The sequence below is a fragment of the Tursiops truncatus genome, chromosome 20, assembly GCF_011762595.2.
Source record: "Tursiops truncatus isolate mTurTru1 chromosome 20, mTurTru1.mat.Y, whole genome shotgun sequence".
Taxonomy (NCBI): Eukaryota; Metazoa; Chordata; class Mammalia; order Artiodactyla; family Delphinidae; genus Tursiops; species Tursiops truncatus.
Window position 1 is genome coordinate 9923610 of NC_047053.1, and position 25585 is coordinate 9949194.

At 41.4% G+C, this 25585-nt stretch overlaps 2 protein-coding genes across 8 annotated transcripts in view; one reads left to right on the plus strand and one right to left on the minus strand.

Annotated features, from left to right (window-relative positions):
* Nucleotides 1-11985, plus strand: part of RABEP1 (rabaptin, RAB GTPase binding effector protein 1) — a 104273-nt gene extending 92288 nt beyond the window's left edge. For 3 of the 6 annotated variants that reach the window (XM_019926815.3, XM_019926818.3, XM_033846699.2), the window contains 5 exons: nt 3717-3906; nt 4533-4588; nt 7110-7208; nt 8406-8522; nt 9276-11985. In XM_019926815.3, coding sequence (XP_019782374.1) covers nt 3717-3906; nt 4533-4588; nt 7110-7208; nt 8406-8522; nt 9276-9377 — 564 coding nt within the window. In that variant the 3' untranslated portion in view covers nt 9378-11985. The remainder of the gene's footprint in view (nt 1-3716; nt 3907-4532; nt 4589-7109; nt 7209-8405; nt 8523-9275) is intronic. The other 3 variants (XR_002174728.3, XR_002174729.3, XM_073797800.1) reach the window with 3 other exon arrangements.
* A 239-nt stretch (nt 11986-12224) lies between these two features.
* NUP88 (nucleoporin 88) overlaps nt 12225-25585 on the minus strand; it is a 30377-nt gene continuing 17016 nt past the window's right edge. For both annotated transcript variants that reach the window (XM_073797802.1, XM_004319042.4), the window contains exons 9-18: nt 24215-24313; nt 18343-18433; nt 15991-16092; nt 14355-14513; nt 13945-14070; nt 13775-13840; nt 13557-13637; nt 13184-13310; nt 12906-13024; nt 12225-12472 (exon numbers count right to left, since the gene is read on the minus strand). In XM_073797802.1, coding sequence (XP_073653903.1) covers nt 12409-12472; nt 12906-13024; nt 13184-13310; nt 13557-13637; nt 13775-13840; nt 13945-14070; nt 14355-14513; nt 15991-16092; nt 18343-18433; nt 24215-24313 — 1034 coding nt within the window. In that variant the 3' untranslated portion in view covers nt 12225-12408. The remainder of the gene's footprint in view (nt 12473-12905; nt 13025-13183; nt 13311-13556; nt 13638-13774; nt 13841-13944; nt 14071-14354; nt 14514-15990; nt 16093-18342; nt 18434-24214; nt 24314-25585) is intronic.

The following is a 25585-nucleotide window of genomic DNA, read 5'->3' on the forward strand; positions in this document are numbered from 1 at the left end:
TGGGAAGGGGAAGCTGGGACGAAGTGAGAGATTAGCACTGACATACATACACTACCAAATGTAAAATGGATGGCTAGTGGGAAGCATAAGGAGATCAGCTCCGTGCTTTGTGACGACCTAGAGGGGTGGGATAGGGAGTGTGGGAGGGAGGCTCAGGAGGGTGGGGATATGGGAATATATGTATATACATAGAGCTGATTTCACTTTGTTGTATAGCAGAAACTAACAGAACAGTGTAAAGCAATTATACTCCAATAAAGATGAAGAAAAAAAAAGGATTCCCTGGCGGTCCGGTGGTTAGGACTCTGTACTTTCACTGCTGAGGGCTCAGGTTCAATCCCTGGTCAGGGAACTAAGACCCCTGCAAGCCACGTGACGTGGCAAGCAAACAAACAAATACATACATACATACATACAGGCTTTATTGGGATGTAATTCACATACCAAATAATTCAGCCATTTAAAGTGTACAATTCAGTGGTTTTTAATATATTCTCAGATGTGTAGCCCTCACCACAGTATTTTCATCACCTCAAAGACAAACCCCTTACCTTTTATTCAGCCCTTCCTCCCCAAGGCTTAAGCAACTACTAATCTTTCTGTGTATAGGTTGTCCTGTCTTTCTTTCCTATGAATGGAATCATACAATTTGTGGTCTTTTGTGTCTGGCTTCTTTCACATATCTTAGTGTTTTCAGTGTTCATCCATGTCATACCATGTGTAAGTACTTCTTTGATTTTTATGACCAAAAAATTATACTCCACTATATGGATATTTTGTTTATCCATTTGTCTGTTGATAGATATTTGGGTTGTTTCCACTTTGGACTATGAATAATGTTGCTATAAACATTCATGTATAGGTTTTGGTGTGGACATATGTTTTCATTTCTCTTGGGTAGAAACCTAGGAGTGGACTTGCTGGGTCATATGAGAACGCTGTTTTATCATTTGAGGATTTCTCCACATCCTCACTAACACTCATCGTTATCTCACATTGTGATTATAGCTATCCTGGTGGGTGTGAAATGGTATCTTATTGTAGTCTTGATTCGCATCTCCCTAATGGTTAATGATATTGAGCATCTTTTCATGTGTTTATTGGCCATTTTTATATCTTCCTTGGAGAAACGTCTATTCAGATCCTTTGCTTACTATTTTATTTATTTTTTTGCGGTACGCGGGCCTCTCACTGTTGTGGCCTCTCCCACTGCAGAGCACAGACTCCGGAAGCGCAGGCTCAGTGGCCATGGCTCACGGGCCCAGCCGCTCCGTGGCATGTGGGATCTTCCTGGACCGGGGCACGAACTCATGTCCCCTGCAGGCGCACTCTCAACCACTGCGCCACCAGGGAAGCCCTGCTTACTCTTAAATTGGGTTATTTGCTTTTTATTTCTTTGAGTTATAAGAGTTCTTTATATATTCTAGATACAAGTCCCTTATCAGGTAGATGATTTACAGATATTTTCTCCCATTCTGTGGATTGTCTTTTTCATTTTTTTTTTTCATTTTCTTGATGGTGTCCTTTGAAGCACAAAAGTTTTTAATTTTGATAAAGTCCAGTTTATTTTTTTCTTCTGTTGCTCATGCTTTCAGTGTCATATCTAAGAATCCTTTGCCAAATCGAAGGTCTGTATTATTCTTGTAGGACAAGATTCAGAGTACACCAGAAATTAAATATTTGAAGGGGGTCACCATGCTGGCTCCTTGTGATATCTGTTTTTCTATATAGCACTTAGGGCACAGCACACTCAGCCTCCTGTCTACCGATAATTTTTATGGCATTTGCTCACTTCCATTCTTTTGTAGTTGGGAGAATCAGGGCTGCAAACCCAGACGTTTCCTGAGACATTCATAAGTATCTCCTTAACTTTTTCCAGACTTTATATTCATACGTTTTATTTTTTTATTTTTATAAATTTATTTATCTTTGGCCGAGTTCGGTCTTTGTTGCCGTGCGCGGGCTTTCTCTGGTTGCGGCGAGTGGGGGCTACTCCTCTTTGTGGTGCATGGTCTTCTTATTGTGGTGGCTTCTCTTGTTGCGGAGCATGGGCTCTAGGCACACGGGCTTCAGTAGTTGTGGCACGTGGGCTCAGTAGTTGTGGCTTGCGGGCTCTAGAGCTCTCAGGCTCAGTAGTTGTGGCTCACGGGCTTAGTTACTCCGCGGCATGTGGGATCTTCCTGGACCAGGGCTCAAACCTGTGTCCCCTGCATTGGCAGGTGGATCTTAACCACTGCACCACCAGGGAAGTCCCTTATACATTTTAAAACCTTTCAACATCATGAAAAATACCATCTTAGGCTAAACCCAAGTAAACACTACAAACAGCATAGGCAAAGATGAGATTTCATAGAGCAGCTCTCAAAACGAAATAGAAAATATATTTCCTGTAAGATCCTTCGTTCTTTTTTTTAAAAGAAATTTATAATTGTTAAATTTTTAAAAGTCAGACATTACAGAGATTTATAGTTTTGTAAGTAACAGTTTTTCCTAATCCTACCCTGAAGATTCAACCCCTACTGTTTGAACCTCGTTCTTTTTTCCCATATAGATTTTAACATGACTCTTAGTTTTTGTTTTTATTTGCTCATTTACACAGGCTCCGTTGCCTACCCTGCCATTAGCTCCTTGCTCTCCCTCTCCTTTCCCTGCCCTCCCCCAGCTTGTGGTCTCAGCTCAGGTTACTGACACTCTGGAGAGCTCTCTCTCCTTTCTGAACTGGTGACTGATCTCATCAAGGAGAAGGTGTTGGGGACCTGTCTATTTTTGCTGTCAGCATACCACTTCCCACCTCTGTTAAACTTTTCACTTGGCAGGAAAGGTTCCTCTCTTCCATGTTCTATAAGGACTTTTTGTACCTAGATTTAAAAAAAATTCCACGAATCCTTGAAGGTTATAACCAGTCTAGCCTGTAAACCTTGATTCTGTAATAAATCTTATGAAATTTTTCTTGATACAGTTTTTCAAGAAAAACTGCCTTTTTTTTTTCCTGCTGTTCTTTAATTTATATATACATTTGGTAGTTATCTAAGAATCCCAGTTTTTACTTTAGAGTTGCTTTAGGATATAATTGGGAGGATATTTGCGGGGGTGGGTGGAGGAGGAATTTTAAAAGAAGACAACAACAATTTAGGGAAAAAATAAAATAAGATTTAAACTGAATTTATTACAGAAAAACAGCTGATCACCTTAGAAAGCCTCTTTTTGCCATACCTGCCTCTGGCCTAACAGTACTTTGCTTTTGTGGTAGGTGTTCAACAAGTGTTTGTTTGAATGAATAAATGAATAAGTAAGTACATTTTGTCCTCTTGGAGTTCATACTTGCTTCTGAGTTTCAGTCTTTTTGGTCCTCATTCACTAACTCCCTTCAAATTTAAGCGGGTAATAGTGGAAGTGTCTAAGCTATTCATAGTGAATCCCACATTGTAAGTCACTTCAAATTTTAGTTTTTCCATTTATGAAACAGTTTTGAGGGAAAAATATGTAGTTCACCCATACACGTTTTTTGGTTAGTAATGTTATTTCTTTAACATACTGAATAATAACATGGCATAACACCTGCCCCTTGAAGCCAAGAGTGGGTTGGAGTTCAAAGTCCTAAAGTTTGAACCGTCTAAAACAACATCTGAAATTCTGGTTGCAGAAAATCTTTAGCTTTTTTTGTTTATTTTCTTTCACCCTTATAAACCCAATATCCATTTGTTTCTTGAATCTAGGCGCTCCGGGAGTTGGTATTAAAATACCGTGAGAACATCATTAATGTGCGGACAGCAGCAGATCATGTGGAAGAAAAGCTGAAGGCTGAAATACTTTTCCTGAAAGAGCAGATTCAAGCAGAACAGTGTTTAAAAGAAAACCTCGAAGAAACTCTGCAGCTAGAAATAGAAAACTGCAAGGAAGAAATAGGTGAAGATAAAAGTGATGTAGTTTAGAATTGAAGGCACTAAATAAAACTTTTTCTCTGGTTATAACAGTCTTAGAATGTAGAAAACAAAAAAGTATAGGAAAGAACTAAGTAAGGACTCAGTCCCTTTCTCTGGATGTTGATATATCCAGTGATTAGGAGTTAAAAAAAAAAAACCCCAAACTCATCTTTTTAGGGGCTCTGGTGGCCTCTCTGGCAATTACTAATAGGAAATTCAGGACTTGAACCCAGACACTGGGGAATATGAGTAGATGGGTGGCATTTCCTTGCAGAACTCAGAAGTGTTAACAGACTCCTGCTGGGATTAGCTCCCCCCCACCCCACCCCCGAGCTAGGTGTAGGTATTTGATGCAGAGACAGTTTATGCCATGGTGTTCTCGTGTGGACTCTCACTTTTCCTGAGCTTGACTATGATGCTGATTGGTTGGGGATAATTTTGAGAAAGGGGTGTTGGTCCCTCACCCCCATTCTGCCCACTGTGTTCAGTACAGCATTTGACTTTCATTGCATGAGATTGAGCTTATGGGGGAAAGGGGTGTTTTAAGAAAAAATTTAAATGCAAAATAATGAATAAATGCTAACATGTCTCCTCCTTTTTTCCTCCTAGCTTCCATTTCTAGCCTAAAAGCTGAATTAGAAAGAATAAAAGTAGAAAAAGGACAGGTGAGTTTCATGAGTTTCAGATTGACTCTGTCAGCAGCCAGTATTTATTTATTGAATCCTACTGTGCTAGACTCAAGGAATGAAATATAGTTAGGACATAGTCCCTGCCTTCAAGCAACTCCTGGGAAAAATACAGTGGAATATGGGCGTGATGATGGTAGAGACCATTTAATGAGAGCCTGCTCTGTGTTGACTGGAGGAGGTACAGGGAAGACTACGATGTGACTTAGCCTGGAGCTTCCACTGTGGTGGAAGGACAGGCAAGCTGTGGTCTTGACATGATAGATACTTAAAGCTACAAAATACTTAGATACTTAAAGCTACAAAATCTTTTACAAACAGGAGGTGATGTTTTCTAGTTGGCTTAGAGTCTCCTTCTCTTAGACACCATGAACACCTTTTGTTAGATGACCCCATTCAGCTTACTGGCCTCGTTATTCATTGACTCAATGACCTTTGCTGCTGTGCTGCCCTGCCCTGCCACACTCCTGCCTGCACCTTGCCCCACTTCTGACATGTCACTCCACGCTCATGCCCCTGACCCCTGTCTACCATCTTTCCAGCCCTTAATCCCGTAGGTTCATCTGTCTGAGTACCTCATTCAGACCTTCACTTCCTTAAACTTTTCCTTTTCCCCTGGTTTCAGCAACTTCTTTCTTTCTTTCCTTCTAAGCAGCATCTGACATGGCTTGCCTCTTCAACTAGTCTCCCACTAACTCCTGCAAGCCCCCGATTCCTTGTTCTTGTGCTACCCTCACTTGATACTGCCTAACCCTGGATTAATCCTGGTGTCCACCTTCTATGCCTCTGCCCCCAGCTGCTGGTTCCACTGGAATGAGGAACACTGCGTGGTCTTGCTTCCAGGTGCTGCTCAGTAGCCTTTCATTTGCTCTTTTTTAAAATTTTGTTTATTTTATTTATTTATTTTATTTATTTATGGGTGGATGGCTGGCTGGCTGGCTGTGTTGGGTCTTCGTTTCTGTGCAACGGCTTTCTCTAGTTGCGGCGAGCAGAGGCCACTCTTCATCGCAGTGCGCGGGCCTCTCACTGTCGCGGCCTCTCGTTGCGGAGCACAGGCTCCAGACGCGCAGGCTCAGTAGTTGTGGCTCACGGGTCCAGTTGCTCCGCGGCATGTGGGATCTTCCCAGACCAGGGCTCGAACCCGTGTCCCCTGCATTGGCAGGTAGATTCTCAACCACTGTGCCACCAGGGAAGCCCCTCTCCTTTCCATTCCTCACAGTGGACGTTTCAGTCGCCGCTCAGCTCGCCCCCTTGTGACAGCGCGTGGCGGCCTTGTGCCCCCGTCGTGAGCAGGGCCCACCTTCAGCTCCTCGGTCGCATGCTCTCCTGCTTTGCTTCCCAGCCTTCTCGCTTCTTCAGAGGAAAGGGTGACCTGTTCTGACTAGTCTTATGTCACTGCACATGTGCTTTGACTGGGTCGTGATGTCACATCTTTTCCTGGCATCCTCTCCATCTTCCCCTTCCAGTGTGGGCCTTGAACTTCTGCCTCTTTATTTGTCTTTTCCATTATGCATAACCAATCTCAGAGGTCTCCTGGTAAGAGGGGAGAAGTTTCTCTTTGGATTGTACTTCTTTCTACAGCTACCAGTCCTTCTTCCTTTTATACCCAGAGTTCTTGAAAGAGTCATCTCCACTGCCTGACCTCCCAGTCACTCCTCAGCCCACTACAATCAGGCTTTGGCTCCCACTGTGCTATCAGGTTACACTGGCAAAAGTCGCCAGCGTTCCAACGTGTCCCACCTTTCCCACTCCCTCTGCCACTGTTTGGGTTGACTTCAGTGCTCACCTGGCTCACTGTAACAGCCTAACTTCTTTCCCTGCCTCCAAAATTGATCCCCTTCAAATTGCATTTTCATATTCATTTCATATTCATTCATTTCATTTCATTTTCATATTGAAACTGCTCACTTGACTGTGAGCAGTCTAGTTTAAAACCCTTCAGTAGTTCCCTTTATCTATAGCCCAGCTGGGATCTCCTGCCTCACCACTGCCTCTCCGGCCTCAGCCTCCAGGGCCCCAGAACTCTGTGCTGTAATGTAGCAAGAGCTCACCTCAGTTCTTTAACTCATTTTTTTATACGTCAACTCCCTCTTTTTGGAGTATCTCCCTCCACCTCCCGCTTACCACCCTTTAAGGGTCAGATGTCATCTCTTCAAGGAAGCCCTTCCCAACTTTTCTGGCAGAATTAAGTGCTTCTTCATCCATGTTCACATGGCATAGTTAACTTACATGTCTGTCTCTCCTGATTTTTCCATCCCCAGGCCTTAGAACATAGGAGGTGCCTAATAAATGTTTAATAAGAGAAAGAGTAGGTCTTGAAGAATCAATAGAAGATCCACAGATATCAAAGGGTAAGAAGAGCATTCCAAGCATAGCCAGTATCCAGGGCCTAGGAGGATGTGAGCTTGGGTGCATTTCTCCAGGCTGCAGGCTCCTCCAGGCAGATGTGCTGTGACCTGTAGGGAGTTTCTGTGTGTTTCAGCTTTTCCCTTTTTCACAGTTGGAGTCCACATTAAGAGAGAAGTCTCAACAGCTTGAGAGCCTTCAGGAGATGAAGATCACTTTGGAAGAACAGTTAAAGAAAGAAACTGCTGCTAAGGTGACATTTTTGTTGGTAGTTTCGTAAAAAAGCAGTGTGAAGAATGTAGAATCACATCTTCGCTGTTTAAAAAACAAAGCCTTGCTGCTTTGAAATAGTGCCACCTTCTGAAAGTTGGCAAGACTCTCCGCTTGCAGAAAGAAAATGGAATGACTTTATCTCAGTTGGGTTAGATGTGCACACTGCCAGCTCTGGAGGTCTGTGTCGCAGGCTTAACTGGCTTTTTAGGTGTTGAGCTAAAGGCCATGAACCAAACTTGGCGCTGCCATAGCCAGAAGCATTGCTGTGGAAGTGCCGTTCCATTCGATTGGTTTCTGGAATACTGTACTGAACCATGTTTGCTGCCTAAATTCTGATTAGTCCTGTCAGAATAAAAATGCATGGGGCCAACTGGGGCGGAAGTTTGGTTTTGGTGGGCTGTTATCTAACCTTTAAGTGTAAAAATGTTGTGTATGTGTTACTTAATAGTTCTCTGTTTTTAGAAAGGCTCCTGCACAGGGGGTCCTCCTGAAGAGTTTCCCTGTAAGGAAGACTGGGGGATAGCTGGGGCTGCCTAAGGCATATTCATTGAGAATTTTCCTGGCAGATGCTTGACTGTTGTGGTTGTCAGAGGAAATCCCTAAAGATCCTGTCCTGTTGCTGTGACAGCTACTGATCATACAGCAGCTGCCTTTTTTTTTTTTTTTTTTTGGCGGTACACGGGCCTCTCACTGCCGTGGCCTCTCCCGTTGCGGAGCACAGGCTCCGGACGCGCAGGCTCAGCGGCCATGGCTCACGGGCCCAGCCGCTCCGCGGCATGTGGGATCTTCCCAGACCGGGGCACAAACCCGTGTCCCCTGCATCGGCAGGCGGACTCTCAACCACTGCGCCACCAGGGAAGCCCCGTGCAGCTGCTTTTTGATGATTAATCATTGTCACCAGGCTGCTGGGGTTGAGGGGTGGAGTGCGGCGCTTTCATTCATTTTTAATTTGGCTCTCATACTCAGTTCATTTTAGGACCTAGAACAAGTGCCTTAGGCAATGTGCACCCTTGCCCTGTAAAGATAGAGTCAAAGGGAGACTAACAGGATACAGGAATATGATGGGCACCCACCTTTCCTCTCTAGTAGTAGGAAACGACAAGTGCCTAGATTTCCTGAGTGATTTGACGTATGGCTCTCCAGCATTAATCCTCATTCAAACCTTGTATTTTTTTAGGTTACTGTTGAACAACTAATGTTTGAAGAGAAGAACAAAGCTCAGAGGTTGCAGACAGAACTAGATGTCAGTGAACAAGTCCAGAGAGATTTTGTAAAGCTTTCTCAGACCCTTCAGGTGAGGCATTTGGGGAACCCCTAGACAGAACGCTGAGGAGGCACTTTTGGGGTTCTTGGTACCCAGGAGAATTTGCTAATCCCTGACTGGCCCACTGACAATAGCTAGAGGATTAGAAATTATGGCTGCCCCTGCCCCAGCTCCAAATGCCGGCCTGGTCATTTAAGCTGGAAACCCTTTTCTTCTTCCTTGCTGGCCCTTAAGGGTAAAATATAAAGTCCTTAGCGTAGCATGTAAGACTCTTCCCAGCCAGGCCTATCCCTACGTTTTGTCCATCTCTCTGCCTTACATTTTATATTCTATGTTCTCATTTTTAAAAACTACTTGTGGTTCCTTGCCCACAGCACGTGTTCCCTCTGGAAGCATGGCCCCCTTGCTCCTTTCTTCCAGGGCCCTGCTTAGCTTTGTCCTCCCTGTGGAACCCTCTCTAGGTCCCCAAGCTGGTATAGTGACATTTAGTATATTGTGCTAAAACTCTATATAAGCTTGTTCTTTTCCCCCAGCTGAACTGTGGGTTCTCAGAGGTCAAGGATCAGGTCTCATTCATCTCCATAGTCCCAGCACCTTATACTGGGTCTGTTACACAGCAGCTTTGGGGAATTGTTTTTTGGATTTAATTGTTCTTGCTGCCTCTTTTCTTTGAAGTGAGTAGTTTCTGTTGAGTTAATCTCCATTTCAGCTAAACCAGTCAGAGTAAACCAGAAGGTCTAGGCAGGAGCCGTCTGCACTTACCTCGCTGCATTATTTCTCTAGGTGCAGTTAGAGCGGATCCGGCAAGCAGACTCCTTGGAGAGAATCCGGGCAATTCTGAACGATACCAAACTGACAGACATTAACCAGCTCCCTGAGACATGACACCCTCATGGCAGGACTCTAGCCTGCACTTTGGGTTTTTAACTCATCTTTAGAGCAACATTAATTATTATTTAACTCTTAACTGAAGAAGAAGTCACACACAGAAAAAGGAAGACTGGAGAAATGCTTAATTCTAGTGGGGAGACTGTGCGGCACGGAGCAGCAAACAGCCAGGGTAATTTGCAGTAAAAAAGACCTTTCAACTGGGAACGCTAGCCAGACTCCAGACCTGATTCCAGGGAGTGTGGGATCAGATTTGGTGATGGAGGAAGTGCTGTTTTCCTTGCCTGCTTTAGTCAACATTTCCCTGCCCTTCACCACCGTCCCAGTAGTGTTTGAAATGGCATTTCCTGTTCATAGCTGTTGCAAGAGAGAATTTGTTTCTGTTGTCTAGAGTTCATCAGTAACAGTATTCAGCTAGCAGACAGAGGTGGGGTATGCCGTATGAATATTTTATATTAAAATATGAAGTTTGAGAGCAGCCCACTGGCTAGTGACTGTATTTCCTAGCTCAGTGTATTTTTTTTTTTAACCATTTTATCTTGCATTGGAGGACCTTAAATGCTACTGAAACTTGCCTGAGAACCATAAGACGGTGGCAGACAACCAATTCAATGGAATTGGAACCGAATTAATTATGAGGACTTGCAAACTTGGCTGGGGCTATTGGAAGTTGAGTTAAAGGAAAAGCACAAGAAACTGTTTGGAAGCACTTTTCTGCTACCTGGGTAAGTTTCGTGGACTCACAGGTACCAGGGTCAAGGTGAACTGGCACCATCTACTCTCCTGAAAACTGTTTTAGTTTAGTTATTGGATCAGTGGAAAAAATATTAATAAAACAAGCTATGTCTGACAACATCTAGTATAAATTTATAAGTCTGCTGCTTATTTTATTTTCAACTCGAGTCAGTGGGCCTGAGTACATACTTGTTTCAAAAGTGTCAAATACAAAAATGGTGATAACTAGGTTTGGCAGATACCCATTTTGTATTTTTCTTTTATATTTTAGACCTGGAGTGTGATAATGCTTATGGTGAAGTTGGGGAAAACCCAGTTAGTTGACCAGTTTGGAAATCTGCTTTGTCATTTCTATGAGATTAGATTCCTTTCCTGTGTGGATAAAGTTTCAATGAACAGGTTGTCTTTGCCGTAGCCTTATGAAGTGTTGCAGAAAGCACAGAATGGATTTATATTCACTGTTTACCTGCAGTACTGTTAGCCAGTGGAAGACTACACCGTTTAATTCATCATACAGATGGTTCAAAAGTAAAACTGTTGTTTTCAAATTTTTGTGATTGGTGTTGTGTAACGGCAGAGTACTTGAAGGAACCATATGGAAATTAAGTGGATTGAGTAGCTTGTTTGGCTCACATAAAGCTACAACTTTAATTGTTATAAATGAAGTCATAATGGACTAGCCCTAAAGATCTTTATTTCTGTCTTCCATAGGACAGGACAAGGTAAGGCCTACATACCTCATTCCTTGGGCTATTGCTGTAGTCTTACATTCATGATTATGAATTTTGAAGTAAACACTAATTATGGAAATAGTGCTATAGGCTTGCATGCATGAAACATTATTTTAATTGGTCTAAAGTCCCTTTGTATAAAGTACTACTCTGTTTCCTTTAAAGGAAACATGTATCCTCATTGAGTTACAGGGAATTTTATTAATTCCAAAAATGCAATCACTTTAAATTATATTAGTGTCAGACTAGTCCCTTGGATAAACTCCAAGCTAATTTGTTTCAGATTATTAAAATTGGCACCATAAATCAAGATGGATAATTCATAACCTTCCTGAACGAACTGAACTACAACTCCCAGGGAACTGCTTGGCTGAGACGGGGTACCTTGCTGATGCTGATGTTTTTCTCCATAAGATGGTACTGGGCCAATAAAATTCATGATTAGGAAACTGTTAGCAGTCTCTACAGTGGCAGATGCAAATTGTTGGAACCCAGTTTTTTGAGAAAAATATGCTAGAAAAACCCAAACTGAGACTAGGTTTTGTTAACAGTCTCTACTTCTGGTATGAAACACTTCTTTAAACTGGGTTTTCTTTATAAATGGGAAACTGATTTAGAAGGTAGTATTTAGCCCTTGAAGACAAAAGAAAAGGTCAGCTGGGTTTCACGAGTGTTCCTGTGCTTGTATTCAGTCTGTGTACACGTGTTCTCATGCATGTCTAACCTCATTTACCTCTTACCTGTAACCTACCTTACCATGTGGCTTTTAATTGGCAGTCACTCAGCCATTTCTAGGCAGGTACAGTATTACCTTTCAGAACTCATTGGCAGGTATAAAAATATTACCTAATGCTAAAAGACAAAATCATATACTGTATACCAAGCTATTTGTTTCTCCATTTGAGATCCTACATGTGCACCTCATACCCACTCAGTGACATGTACTGGGACACAGAGCGCAGCCGAACTCAGCTCTGAAAGGAAATACTGCCTGTCGAGGAAGTGAGCCAGCAGTGGCCTTGCAATTGTGGATACCGAGTTCTGCTGTGAGCAGATTTCAGGTATAACCATTTGTTAACTGTACTGAAGGCGTGTCCTTAAGAAGAAAGTGTTCAAATTAAAAAAGCTGCTGTCTAGTATACTGTGTGGCCTTTTCCTTTGAGTTCTAGGGTTCTGTCCCTCTTCAGAGTCATATTTCTGGTGCTGCTACGTTAAAATGCAGCTTTTATTCTTGTTCAAATATCAAGAAAACTCAGTAGGGTTCACGGAGGTCTGGCAGTGTGCAGCTGAAAGTCTTTGGCGCTTTTTTTTTCCTTTTAAATCCTAGGCCCTTGCTGAATACAATCATATACTTGAGCTTGTATATAAACCACATTCCAATTTTTAAATAAAAGCATTTATTCAGTCATTATAAAACAAGTATAAAAAGTGATGAACAACCACACCAAAGTTCATCCTTTAAAATGCCTCTTTATAAATTAGATAATGCTACCTGTTCGTTTTACAATGAGTTTAAGCCTTCACTTGTGTTAATTTCAGGTGTGAATCTGTTCCTGGTGGTGTCAGAAGTTTACATGATTTCGGATATCGTTAATTTGCTTCACCATTTCTCTTATGTGCTCACCCCTGTAAAATCATAAAGTTACTCACTTTGGGTAATACAACAAATGAATAAACCATTAATATTGATTCGTAAGACCTCAGTAATACTGAAGTATCTTAGAAGTGCTCTGCTAGAATTAACGGCTTAAGGTTTCAGATGGATAGTAATGGTAATTCGTTTAAGGCTAGAGGTAGCAAATATAGTAGTGGAACTGCTGGAAATATTTTTGAACATATTCACTGGGGAATACCTTGACCACACAGCAAAATTATAAAGAAAGACATCCTTTTTAACCCTCTCAACTTTTAAGTCCTTATCTATCAGCATCATACACTTCCTGTCCTGGTAATTACTTGACATGCAAATGTCAAGTGGTCTTATCTGGGCAAAGAAAGGTTGATTTTGGCATTTTGCAAAGGAAAAACTACCTCGCACTAACAGCTGATTGGTACTTACTCCTCCTTCAGGATGGACTGAATGCATTTTCGCTGGTAGGCGCTGAGAGTAATGGTGGGCTTCTGAGGACTTAGCACCTTTTCCATCTTTCGTTGTTGATAGTCTTTTTTCATAGTAACCTTGAGTATCAAACAGAACACAGACACTTTAGCTATGGTTTGCTATACATTTTCATAGTATCTGTTTCAGTATGTTCTTTTTACATTTTATAAAATTATTTTCTGTAGAAGGAACACTTTAAAAAGTACCAGAGGTAGCCACCTTGTGTCCATTCCTACCTGTTTGATGGCATTGCCCAAATGTCGAAGTTGATCAGGTATCAGCTGTAATTCTTTCTTCATGTCTCTCTCACTGTCAGAGAGAACTGGGAGCTGAGAGTGAAAACTGTGAAGTACTTTTTTCATCCTGTAGAAGAGGTAAGCAAACATCTCAGCTCCTTAGGAGGAACACAATCCTAACTAAAGCTCCTAATTTAGGAATCTGGTGTCTGTGAAGGAGGCCTCCACAGGATGGGTTTGGGGAAAGCATCACTGCACTGTCTTCCATAGAATACACCTCAGAGGGGTATCTAGCACCCGAGGACTTAATAACACTAGTAGTACCTGACCTGAGTAGGGAACGGAATGTTATACAGTTACACGGCCCACTGACCTGGTCATGATATCTTCTTGTTTTTCCTTGGCTTCCTCATATTTGTCAGCTAAGCGCTCGGCCACTTCCCGCAGACTTTTCCTAATGGCATAAAAAGCAAGAGTCTCTAGGAGTGCACCTTGATGGTGAAGCCAGCTAATGTGGTTCAGTATCTTAGGGTGAGACACAGTTCCAGTCTAGCTGAACTATTTTTTTTTCTCCCTTGTCTTGGCACTTACCTCTCCTCTCGACAATAATTGAGATCTTCTAGTTGTTTCTTTTTTTGGTCACATAACAATTTGACCCTTCAAGAACAAAAAGAAATTTAATCAAAAGCCAGGTCTAGGCCATTATACAGTGTCAGCTCCCAGCCAGGGACTGACTGGTATGTGAACAGAGGCCATCCTACCTCCGCTGAATCTCCTCCTTTGCCAGGTCCTGTTTAAGAATGTACTGTTCTCTGAACACCTGGGTGGCTCTGCTGATGAGCTGAAGGCATTCTTCGGGAGGAGGAGCCGTATCTTTTTCAGATGATCTTAAAAACAAAAGAAAGTTTCTGTCATTACTTTGCTCAGCTGGGTAAAACAACTGAAGACAGACTCACGTCTTTTTACACTTCCTGTTTGTCTTTCTCAAATGCTTCCACATCTGTGTATTCTCTCTCTATTCTCACTAGCTGATTAAATATGCCCTGTGTTTCTTCCAACTCCAACATAGTAAAAAGTATACGAAAAGAAATAGCTGAGGACAGGCTGAAGAGTAATTACAAAACAGAGAAGGGAGCCAGTTTTTAAAACTGATACGCCCTAAATTACATACTTCAAAAATGCTGGATTTGCAACACTACGTTGCAGAATGCTTCTAATATGTTTTTCAAAGGAATCCGGGGTTTCAGCCAGAATACGGAGGGGAGACTCTGCCACTTCAACATCCTCTCGGGTACAAAGCAGGGGAGGAGACACTGGATGGACTGTGCTTCTGCAAAATAAAAGAAAAATAAAATTTACCATGGAGTTACTTGCTGTAAGTATAGGAAAACCTAAATCACACTTATCCAGAATTCTGAGGATATAAGAAACTATGAAGTGTTACAAATACTCTCAATGGCAATTTCAGAAAGCTTGAAAGACTGCAAACTTTAACAGCATGGCCAATGACTTACTTTGCAATGATTCAAATCTGGGAGTTTGTTAATAACATTACTTCATAGACAACTTGTATTTCAGAGAGTTGGCAGAAACATGATTTGAAGGTATCTAGGTCACTAATATTTAGAAGTTTTTTTCACCTTTGGGATTCATGTTTTTATTCTGAAGTATCCTAGTATGACTAGGTCTTATTTTACTAAAGGTAGGGTAGGATTTTAAAAACATGCTGAGGCAACAGGCAAAAAGGCAGTTTTTTGTAGTGATTTTATTACTTTTGTTCAGTCTTGCTAGTTTTTAGTCTCTTGTAGTATAAATATCACAAAATTGATAGTGAATTATTTTCTTTTCCAAATGATGTCACTTCTCAAAGAGTATGGAAATCCTTCTAAGGACAGGAAATTAATGCCAGTGTTTTGAACTACGTCAATATCTAGAAGCACATGCCTTCAAATGACACCAAGAGACTGGGGGGAAAGGGGTCTAGTGTTCCAGTACTCCAGTGGCTTGTTAGACACTCCTATAACTGCATTTATAAAACTCAGAATGACCTTCCAGAGCTGTTGAAAACGGTACTTATAGCTTAATATGGGTTCCTTAAGGGGAACAAAGGTTATGAGTTCAGCTATATACCACCTTTCTTCCAGCGTCTACATATTCTGTGATGTGCCTATGAGTCTGGCAGAGATGGAGAAACTGGACTTTGAAGTCAGAAAGCCCGGTCTTTGCAGCCCAGTTCTCTGTGTTCCCTGTGACTCTGGCCAATGTACATAACCTCTCTGTCCCTGATCCCTCCTCTACAAAATGAGGATAATGGTGCTGTCTTTAGTGCAGGGTTGCTCTGATTGCCGGAGGCTTACTTCTGAGCCTGGCACATAAAGTTTAAAATCATTAAATCAGGGACCTCCCTGGCAGTCCAGTGGTTAAGACTCTGCGCTCCCACTGCAGGGGGCGAGGGTTCGATCCCTGGTCCGGGAGCTAAGATCCCGCATGCCATGTGGCGTGGTTAAAAAAAGAAAAAGATCATTAAATCTAACTCATATTAATGATGGAGTTCAGTATCTTAGTATTCTTTCCACACTTGGGTAAAGTTCTTAACCCTCTGCTAGCTAAAGGAGATGCCAGAAATTATGCCTTAAATAAATCCTTCCAGAGATGGCAGGAGCAACAGAAATAACCCTCCCTCCAACCCTCAAGTCAGAAACCAAAGCATAAACCATGTATCTTCAGTCCGGTTACTAAGGACATCTTCCCAGCTTAGATTCTGCAGAATTAATGAGAGCTGCGTGGGAATACAAAGGGGGACGTACAGTAAAGGCCTTATGAGGCATTCGTAGTTACTGGTGATGCAGATCATCGTAGGCCCCAGAATGTCAGGGACAATCCAGAATCCTCGGATCGGAGCTGGCTGCCTGAAAAAAAAAACACACACAGCCATAGTTAAACTACAAAACAGCAAGAGCAGTGGATCCAAAAGCAACGATATGGCTGAGGTTTGTGGCCTTCTCAGGGCTGGGTCGACAGTTGGGTGGGACATGGTATCAGTGCAGTAACCTCAGAGGTGGTGACTTGGAAACCTGTATTACTTACAGCTCTGATCGGTTTGAATCAAGCTGTCACTCGGCAGCCAGACGTCGCTTGACTTACAGGTCACTCAGGAACCCACAGCCTCATGGCGCTCACTGTAATCTCGGCAGTTAGCATGATACGATGAAGCCAACTCTTTACGTCTCTGTCTCTTTCTCCCAACTCGCACATAAGCTCCAGCTACCTCTGCATGCCTAGCCGAGCGCCCAACCCAGATTAGGTGCTCAGAAACTGTTGACTGAATAGTGTCTTTCTCACCTTAAAAATTCAGTGCAGGCCAGCATCTACATCACAGGACTTAATTTACTGTGCACAGCACGCAGCTCCCTCTCAGTCTTGGTCTACTTCACTGAAGAAAGTGAAAACTGGACCTCGGACAGGAACTGTCTTTCCTGCCAACACGCTCACCCCACCCCCACGGCTCACTTCTGCCCCAGACTGTCGACGCCGTCTCTGCTCGCGTCTTCTGAGATTTGCTCCGTCAGCTCTGCAATCACAAAATCTTCCTACTGTCCATTTACCCTCAGCTTATAAACAAGCTGACATCTCTTCCATTCAAAACATTCTGCACTGTAGTTTCAAGCTCTCCTTAACCTATTCCCTCTTCCTTTCCCTTTAGAGCCAGCAGTCTTTCAACAGTAGCCTGCAGTATTATTTCTCCTTCCAATCTCTCATTTGCCTTTTTTGCAGGGGAGGGGAATGGTGGTGAGGGAGTCTGGGAGGTTAGGAAAAATTTGTCTTCTGTATTCCTAGTGTGAAATCTACATAGAGAAGAGTGCACATAGACACTCTGTGGCCTCTCCAGGCCAAGAATGACAGCAGCATAGGGGCCTCAGACCTCCCGTATGAACCTCCTGATCACAACCTTCCACTTGATTTTTATGATACTCATGTTTTCGTTTTGCTCCATAGCTTTCCTATCTATGTATGTATTCATTCCTAAGCAATACAGTTTTACCTGTTTTTGAAATGTATATATTATATATACGTATATATTATAAATGAGATTTTATTATCTATTTTCCTCATTCACTTTTCACCTGTGCTATCCGCTCCCACCCACAAAAGCGTTTCTCCATGGTTCTCGATGAACCCCCATGTTGCCAAATCTGGACACTTGAGCGCTCTTCACTGCTTTGCTCTACTTATTTGATGCTGCTCCCCCTGCCTCCTCTCTGAAACATCCCCCTCCCTGGCACCCTTCCCCCGGGTTCTCCTTCAGTCTCTCTGGCCGCCTTTTACTTGTTTCCTGCCTGGGCTGGGCTCCTCGCCCTCCACTCACTGCTTGTAAGAAGGTGTTGCTCAAGACTCTATACTCAGGTGTCCTCTACTCTAGGCCCTTTCCTGGGGAACCTTCATGCTGACATTTCCCACATCCATACCGTCCTAGCCCAGACCTACGTGTCCAACTGCCTATGGGCTCCTCCACTTGGATGTCCTTTGGAACAGAAGACTCCAAGTGCCCCCATTAACCCATCTTGAGTCTTCCCACATCCACTTTCTCCTACGTCCAATTTTTCTGAAGGGTACCGCATCTACCGTTATCCCGGGTAGAAACCTGGGAGTCACTCTAGATGTTTCCCTTTATTCTATTAATCAAATATTTACTGAGTATCTACTAGGCACCCTGTCAGACACTGAGTGTACAGACATAAGGCGATGGTATAAACTATGAAACAGACAGACAAGGTCTCTGCCTTCGTGAAACATTTATATTCTAGTAGTGGTGACAGACATTAAACAAACAAAAATATCAATTTAAGTATGTGCTACAAAGAAAAAGAATAATAGGAGAACCCAAAGGGGTTCTGGGAAATCAAGGGAACCCTTTATGAACTGACATTAAGATCAGAAAAGAATCAGCAAGTGAAGACTGACAGGGGTTATGACTGGGGATATACCTCCCAGACAGAGGACACAAAACGTGGAATGGCTGTGGGCAGAGGAGAGCTTCTGATGCACAGATACTCTTGGGGTGAAGTATCATGTCTGCATGGGAGTGTAATATACATATATACCTGAATTACTGAAACAACAATTGTTATCTGTGTTTAGAAGGGAGAGAAAGTCCTTACCTGCATGGCAATGGCTTCGTACAAAGAATGTGTTCTACAAAGCATTTCTGTTCTGTAGCTAGTTCCTGTAAACTGTCCTTATCTTCTTCATCTACAAAAGAACACATATATAAGTTAAATAACAAAAGTCTCCAAATTAAAATGCTGACGATATTAGTTAAATGCGGTTAAGTTCTTGTCTCAGACCATTGCTTCTTAAAGGCTATGCCTCTCTGACATAGAAATCTCCTTTCCACAGGGGTCTAGATTTCTGCCTCAAGAAGGAAAGTGGATTTTCCTTGGTCAGAAATGCAGAAACGTTTCATTCAGGAGAACAATCCCAGAATCCCCATTCTCTTCCTCACCCATACCAATTTTACTTCTATTAACAGCTTTTTGAAACGTAATTCACAATACCACACAGCTCAACCGTTTAAACTGTACCTTCAATGGGTTTTTAGTATATTAAAGAGTTGTACAACCATCACCACAAAAAATTTAGAATATTTTCGTTACCCAAAAAGAAACCCCCATGATACCCATTGGCAATCGCTCCCTAGTTTCTGCCAATTGCCCCAGACCTATGCAACAACCACTAGTCTACTTTCTGTCTCTGTGGACTTGCCTATTCTGGACACTTTATATAAATGGAATCACACAACATGTAGTTACCTGTGACTGGCTTCTTTCACTTAGCATGATGTTTTCAAGGTTCATCCATGTTGGAGCAGTTACCAGTACCTCCTCTTTCTGTAGCTGAATAATATTCCATTGTATGGCCATACCACATTTTATTTATCTAATCATCAGTTGATGGACACTTAGCTATTTGGCTATTACGAATAATGCTGCTATGAACATTCGTTTAGAAATTTTATCCAAGTATGAACATGTTTTCATTCCTCTTGGGTATATACTCTGGAGTAGAACTGCTGGGTCATATGATAACTCTGTTTAATCATTTGAGGAACTGCCAGACTGTTTTCCCAAAGTGGCTGGACCATTTTACATTTCCATAAGCAATGCATGAGTGTCCCTATTTTTTCCAACACTTGTAATTGTCTTTTTAAATACTAGCCATTTTAGTGGGTGTGAAGTGGTATCTTGTGGTTTTGTGGTATCTCATTTCCATGACTGAACATGTTTCCATGTGCTTATTAGTTATTTGTATATGATCAATGGAACAATGTCTATTAAAATCCTTTGTCTGTTTAAAACATTGGGTTTTCCTTTTATTATTGAGTTCTAAGAATTCTTTATATACTCTAGACACAAGTCCATTATCAGATACACGATTTGGAAATATTTACTCCCATTCTGTGGGTTGTCTTTAGTGTTTCCTTCTAAGCGTTCTATAGTTTTAGTTCTTATATTTTAGTCTTTGATCAATTTTGAGTTCATTTTTTGTGTATGGTGTGAGGTATAGTCCAATTTCTTTCTTTTGCATGTAGATGTACACTTGTCCCAGCACCATTTGTTGAAAAGACTATTCTTTCCCCCATTTAACTGTTCTGGCACCCCTGTTGAAACCAACTTACTGTAAATGTAAAGGTATATTTCTGGACTCTCAGTTCTATTCATTGACCTATATGTGTATCCTTATGCCAATATCACGCTGTCCTGATTACCATAACTTCGTAAGTTTTGAAGCTGGGAAGTGTGGGTCCTCCTACTTTGTTCCTGTTTTTCAAGATTGTTTTCGCTATTCTAGATCATTTGCAATTCCATATGAATTTTAGGATCAACTTGTCAATTTTTGCAAAGAAGCCAGCTAGGATACTGATAGGAATTACACTGAATTTATATATCAATCTGGGGAGTATTGCCATCTAACAATATAAAGTTTTCTGATCCATGGGATCAGATGTTTTTGATCTTCCTGTTTATCTTTCTCAAAGATCACATGGGATGTTTTTCATTTATTTAGGGTCTTATTTCTTTAAACGTTTTATAGTTTTTTTTTTTTTAATGACTTAATTAATTAATTAATTGGCCACCCCATGCAGCATGCAGGATCTTAGTTCCCGGACCAGGGATCGAACCCGTGCCCCCTGCAGTGGAAGCACACAGTCCTAACCACTGGACTGCCATGCCACGGAATTCCCTGTTTTGTAGTTTTAAGAGTGTGTTTTGCATTTCTTTTGTTAAATTCATTCCTAAGTATTTTATTCATTTTAATGCTATTGTAAATGGAATAGTTTTAATTTCTTTTTAGATTGTTCACTGCTAGTGCACCGAAATAGACCCAATACGTGTTTACTGATCTTGTATCCTGCAACCTCTCTGAACTCATTTATTAGTTTAAATAGTTTTTCAATGGGCCCCTATAATTAACTGTGTAAAAGATCGTGTCATTGGAGAATATAGTTTTACTTCTTCCTTTCTCATCTGGATACGTTTTATTTTCTTTCCTTGGCTAATTTCCCTGTCTAGAACCCCCATTATAATGTTGAATAGAAGTAGCTAGAGCAGACGTCCTTTTGTTCCTGATCTTAAGGGGAAAGTGTGGAAGGCAGAACTTGTATAACAATTAAATCAGACATTTAGCTGAAGACATTTCTAAGCAAAGTGTTGAAGATGTGGTCTGATTTCTTCTTGCTGATTACAGTATAATGTGAGGAAAATATAATTGAGGGAAGAACTGTTAAACAAAATGGAACAAGGACTTGATGATCTAGGAAATTCTCAGCCTATGTGGATGGCAAAAGATGCTAAAATTAAGAGTCACCTTCCGGAAACATGTTTTAGAGAAAAAGCCACTGGTGTGACTGTTCAGTCTTTTGCTAATACCTCAGAAAGATCAAAAGTTCAGAATATTCAGTCACACAAAAGGCTCTTTGACGAGATTAAGAGCATGACTTAGATCCTTCAGGTCTCAGCAGAAGCCAAAAATAGAGGTGTGATTATATAGGGAAGATAGTGGATGAAACTCTACTATAGTGTCATGATACACACAGGAGACCCAAAAAGTTCCTGAGAATTTTATACCCACAGAAATACCACTGGCTTGAACTGAAAGGGTCAGAGGATGAGAGAAGGCTATTCCACCCTCAAAATTCTATAGGCAGAAAACAGGCTAATAAAACTACTCAACTACAAACAAATACAATCTTTCCTGAAAAATGAAAGATTACTCAGAGGGCAGAGCTACAAGCCCAGGGGATCATCCCCAGGCCTTGAAACACAATGGAATTTAGATTTTTAAATTTCTTGGAACCCATGGTTCCTTTTTCCATTCCATTTTCTCCCCTTTTGAACTAGAGTATCTGTAAGTGATAGCTATGCCTGCCCCACATTGTGTTCTGGGAGCAGACAACTGTTTTCTAGTTTCACAGGTCCACAGATAGAGAGTAATTTTGCCCCAGGGTATATTATACTTAGAGTCTAACTATAATTGATTTAAATGATTTAGATGATGACATTGCAGTACTTTTTTTTTTTTGCGGTACGCGGGCCTCTCACTGTTGTGGCCTCTCCCGTCGCGGAGCACAGGCTCCGGATGCGCAGGCTCAGCGGCCATGGCTCATGGGCCCAGCCGCTCCGCGGCATGTGGGATCCCCCCCGGACCGGGGCACGAACCCGTGTCCCCTGCATCGGCAGGTGGACTCTCAACCACTGCGCCACGAGGGAAGCCCTACATTGCAGTACTTTTGAGCTCAGGACTTTTAGATGAGATTATGAACTTTTTGTGGCTATAGGGACAATGTATTTTGTCAGATGTGAATGTTTAGGGGCCCCAGGTGGAATGGAGTAGGCAAAACGATGGACTCCCCAAAGATGTCTGTGTTTTAATCCCTAGAACCGGGATAATATGCTAGACTACATGCTAAAGGGGAATAAAGATTGCAGATGGAATTAAAGTTGTCTATCAGGGCTTCCCTGGTGGCTCAGTGGTTAAGAATTTGCCTGCCAATGCAGGGGACACAGGTTCGAGTCCTGGTCCAGGAAGATCCCACATGCTGCAGAGCAACTAAGCCCGTGCGCCACAACTAATGAGCCTGCGCTCTAGAGCCTGCGAGCCACAGCTACTGAGCCTGCGTGCCACAACCACTAACACCTGTGCGCCTAGAGCCTGTACTCTGCAATAAGAGAAGCCACCACAATGAGAAGCTCACACACCGCAACAAAGAGTAGCCCCCACTTGCCGCAACTAGAGAAAGCCCGTGCGCAGCAATGAAGACCCAACACAGCCAAAAATAAATTAATTATTAAATAAATTTTTAAAAAGTTGTCTATCAGATGTCTTTGAAATAGGAAGATTAGCCTGGATTATCTGGGTGGGCCCAGTGTTATCACAAATTTCCTTAAAAGTGAAAGAGGAGAGGGGCTTCCCTGGTGGTCCAGTGGGTAAGACTCAATGCTCCCAATGCAGGGGGCCTGGGTTTGATCCCTGGTCGGGGAACTAGATCCCGCATGCATGCTGCAACTGAGAGTTCGCATGCTGCAACTAAAGATCCCGCATGCCACAAGGAAGATCCCACGTGCCTGCAACTAAGACCCGGCATAGCCAAAATAAATAAATATTAAAAAAAAAAAAGTGAAAGAGGAAAGCAGAAAAGAAAGTCAGGGTTATACAAGGTGAGAAAGATTCAACTTTGTCCCACATAGCTGGCTTTGAAGATGGAGGAAGGGGACTAGAAGCAAAGGAAGGCAGAAGCTGGAAAAGGCTAGGAAATGGATTTTCCCTTAGAGCCTCCAGAAAGGAACACTGCTTTGTCTAGTGCGATCATTCTAGGACTTCAAACCTAGAGAACTATAAGATAATAGATTTGTGGTGTTTAAAGACACTAAGTTTGTAGTAATTTACTACAGCTGCAATATTCTAGTACAGAAAGCACTTGGTCTTTTTCTGTTAAGTGTAGTATTAGCTGTGAGTTTTTCATAGATACCCTTTTTCAGTCTGAGGAAGTTCTTTTCTATTACTAGTTTATTTAGTGTTTTTAACATGAAAGGCTGTTGGATTTCCCTAAATGCTTTTTCTGTATCTGTTGAGATGATCATATAGTTTTTGTCCTTTATTCTATTTTTTTTTGGTGGTGGGGGTGGGGGGGGGCCCTGCCATGCGGCTCGCAGGATCTTAGTTCCCGGCCCAGGGATTGAGAACCCGGGCCCCGGCAGTGAAAGTGCTGGAGTCCTAACCACTGGACTGCCAGGGAACTCCCCTTTGTTCTGTTGATGTGGTATAATATTGATATATCAATTGATTTCTCAATGTTAAAGTAATCTCGCACCCCTCGGATAAATCCCACTTAGTAGTGGTGTATAATCCTTTTTATATGTTGCTGGGTTTGGTTTGCTAGTATTCTGTTGAGGATTTTTTACATCTATATTCATAAGAGATATTCGTCTCTAGTTTTCCTTTCTTGGATGTCCTTGTCTGGTTTTGGTATTGTGGTAATACTATCTTCATAGAGTGATCAGGGAAGTGTTTTCTATTTTTTGTAAGAGTTTATGAAGAATTGGTATTAATGCTTCAAATATGAAGCCATGTTGTCTGATTCAATCTCTTTACTTGTTATATATATGTCTATTCAAATTTTCTATCTGTTTTTGAGTCAGTTTTGGTAATTTGTGTCTTTCTAGGAATCTGTCCATTTCATCTGCGTTATCTAATTTGGCATACAATTGTTCTTGACATTCCCTTATAATCTTTTATTCTTGGTATATCTTTATAATCTTGTATTTCTGTAAGGTCAGCAGGAATATCCCCACTTTCATTTCTAATTAATTTGAGTCTTTTTTATTTCTTGGTCAGTTTACCTATAGGTTTGTCAATTTTGTTAATCTTTTCAAAGAACTATCTTTTGGTATCATTTATTTTCTCTGTAATTTTTCTGTTCCAAACTACTTTTTATAGAATCTGTGAAACATACTGAAAAGTGCAAAAACTCACCTGATCCAAGAAATCTGTGAAGTTTATGAATCCAAGTTAGCCCAACACTATGTACACCAGCTTCATGAGTACAGTGATATCTTGAGGGACACTTGGGATCTGCAAATGGAATCATTAATGATATAAAGGAAGCCATTAGAAAACAGAGTTCACCTGAGCAGGCTGCAAACATATCTGTTGATGGAAGTGATGCAAGGTCTACAGGACCTTCATACTGTGGCACTATGTCAGGGGTTTGGGAATTTAAAAATCTGACTTCAGTTTCCAAATACATTTTAAAAGTATAATAATTAACAAACACAATTCAAATACATTATTTTCTAAATATTAATAGAGTTCACCAAACATTAACACTTGCTGTCAGGTAACTCACTTATGCCTTTCTGTCCTCCTCTGTGCATTTATTTACAGTTCTTCAAAATAAAATGGTAAGAAAGGCTGTAGTTCTGTAGGAAACCTATGCTTGCACGCATCTACTTACATGAAACTGCTGAAGCTACTGCACTCCTACAGCACAGGTACTAGAAAGACTTCAGCACAGCTGCTTAGTGAACAGTCTTGTCATAGATGGTAAGTCAGGTGTAAAACGTGAAGTTTTACTTGATAATGCTGACTTACAGATAATTGTTTAAGTTTTAGATAGAATTTTTGTATTTATATTTATACCAAGAATTATGAGCAGCTGTTACATAATTTTAATGAAAATTTCTGTATTTCCATGGAGTCCTAGTTATCAGTAGTAAGACTATTGTGAAACTAAAAGATGAACTCTTGAATACTTAATTTATAAATATTTATCTCTGTGACTCACGATTTTTAAAACATTAAACAACCAAAACAAGATACAGAAATAATGTCTATGCTAAAGCTGATTTAAGATGGCAACTGTCATCCATAAGCCCCTAAACCCAATTTTTCTTTTATCCAACAGCCTCACTTTCTTACTGCTGACTTTATAGTAAGTAAATGTTGTAAAGTGAATATTATAGTATTTTCATCAGTTTTATATGTTGGGGTTCTGCATAACACCTCGGAAAATAGCATTATGCTATAAAAAGTTAAAAAAAACAAACTCCTGGCAATCTCCATGGTAATCATCTCTCTGAACAATAAAGTACTAAACAGTTTCTTTTCATTTGCCCACACCTGAGACTTAATTTAAGGCTCAAATCATCTCATTAGATCTCCCAGTGTTTAAAATAGCTTTTAAAAATGTGTCTGTGGTGCTGAAGTCAACAGAAAAACCTTAATATTGGGATGAGACAGAAATCTGTTATGAAAAAGGCAACATTAGTAACTGAAGTAGGAAATTTGCTAGACACCCCTGACAAGTTATATGGTAGCCATTCACTTATGTCATTAAAAATCTGG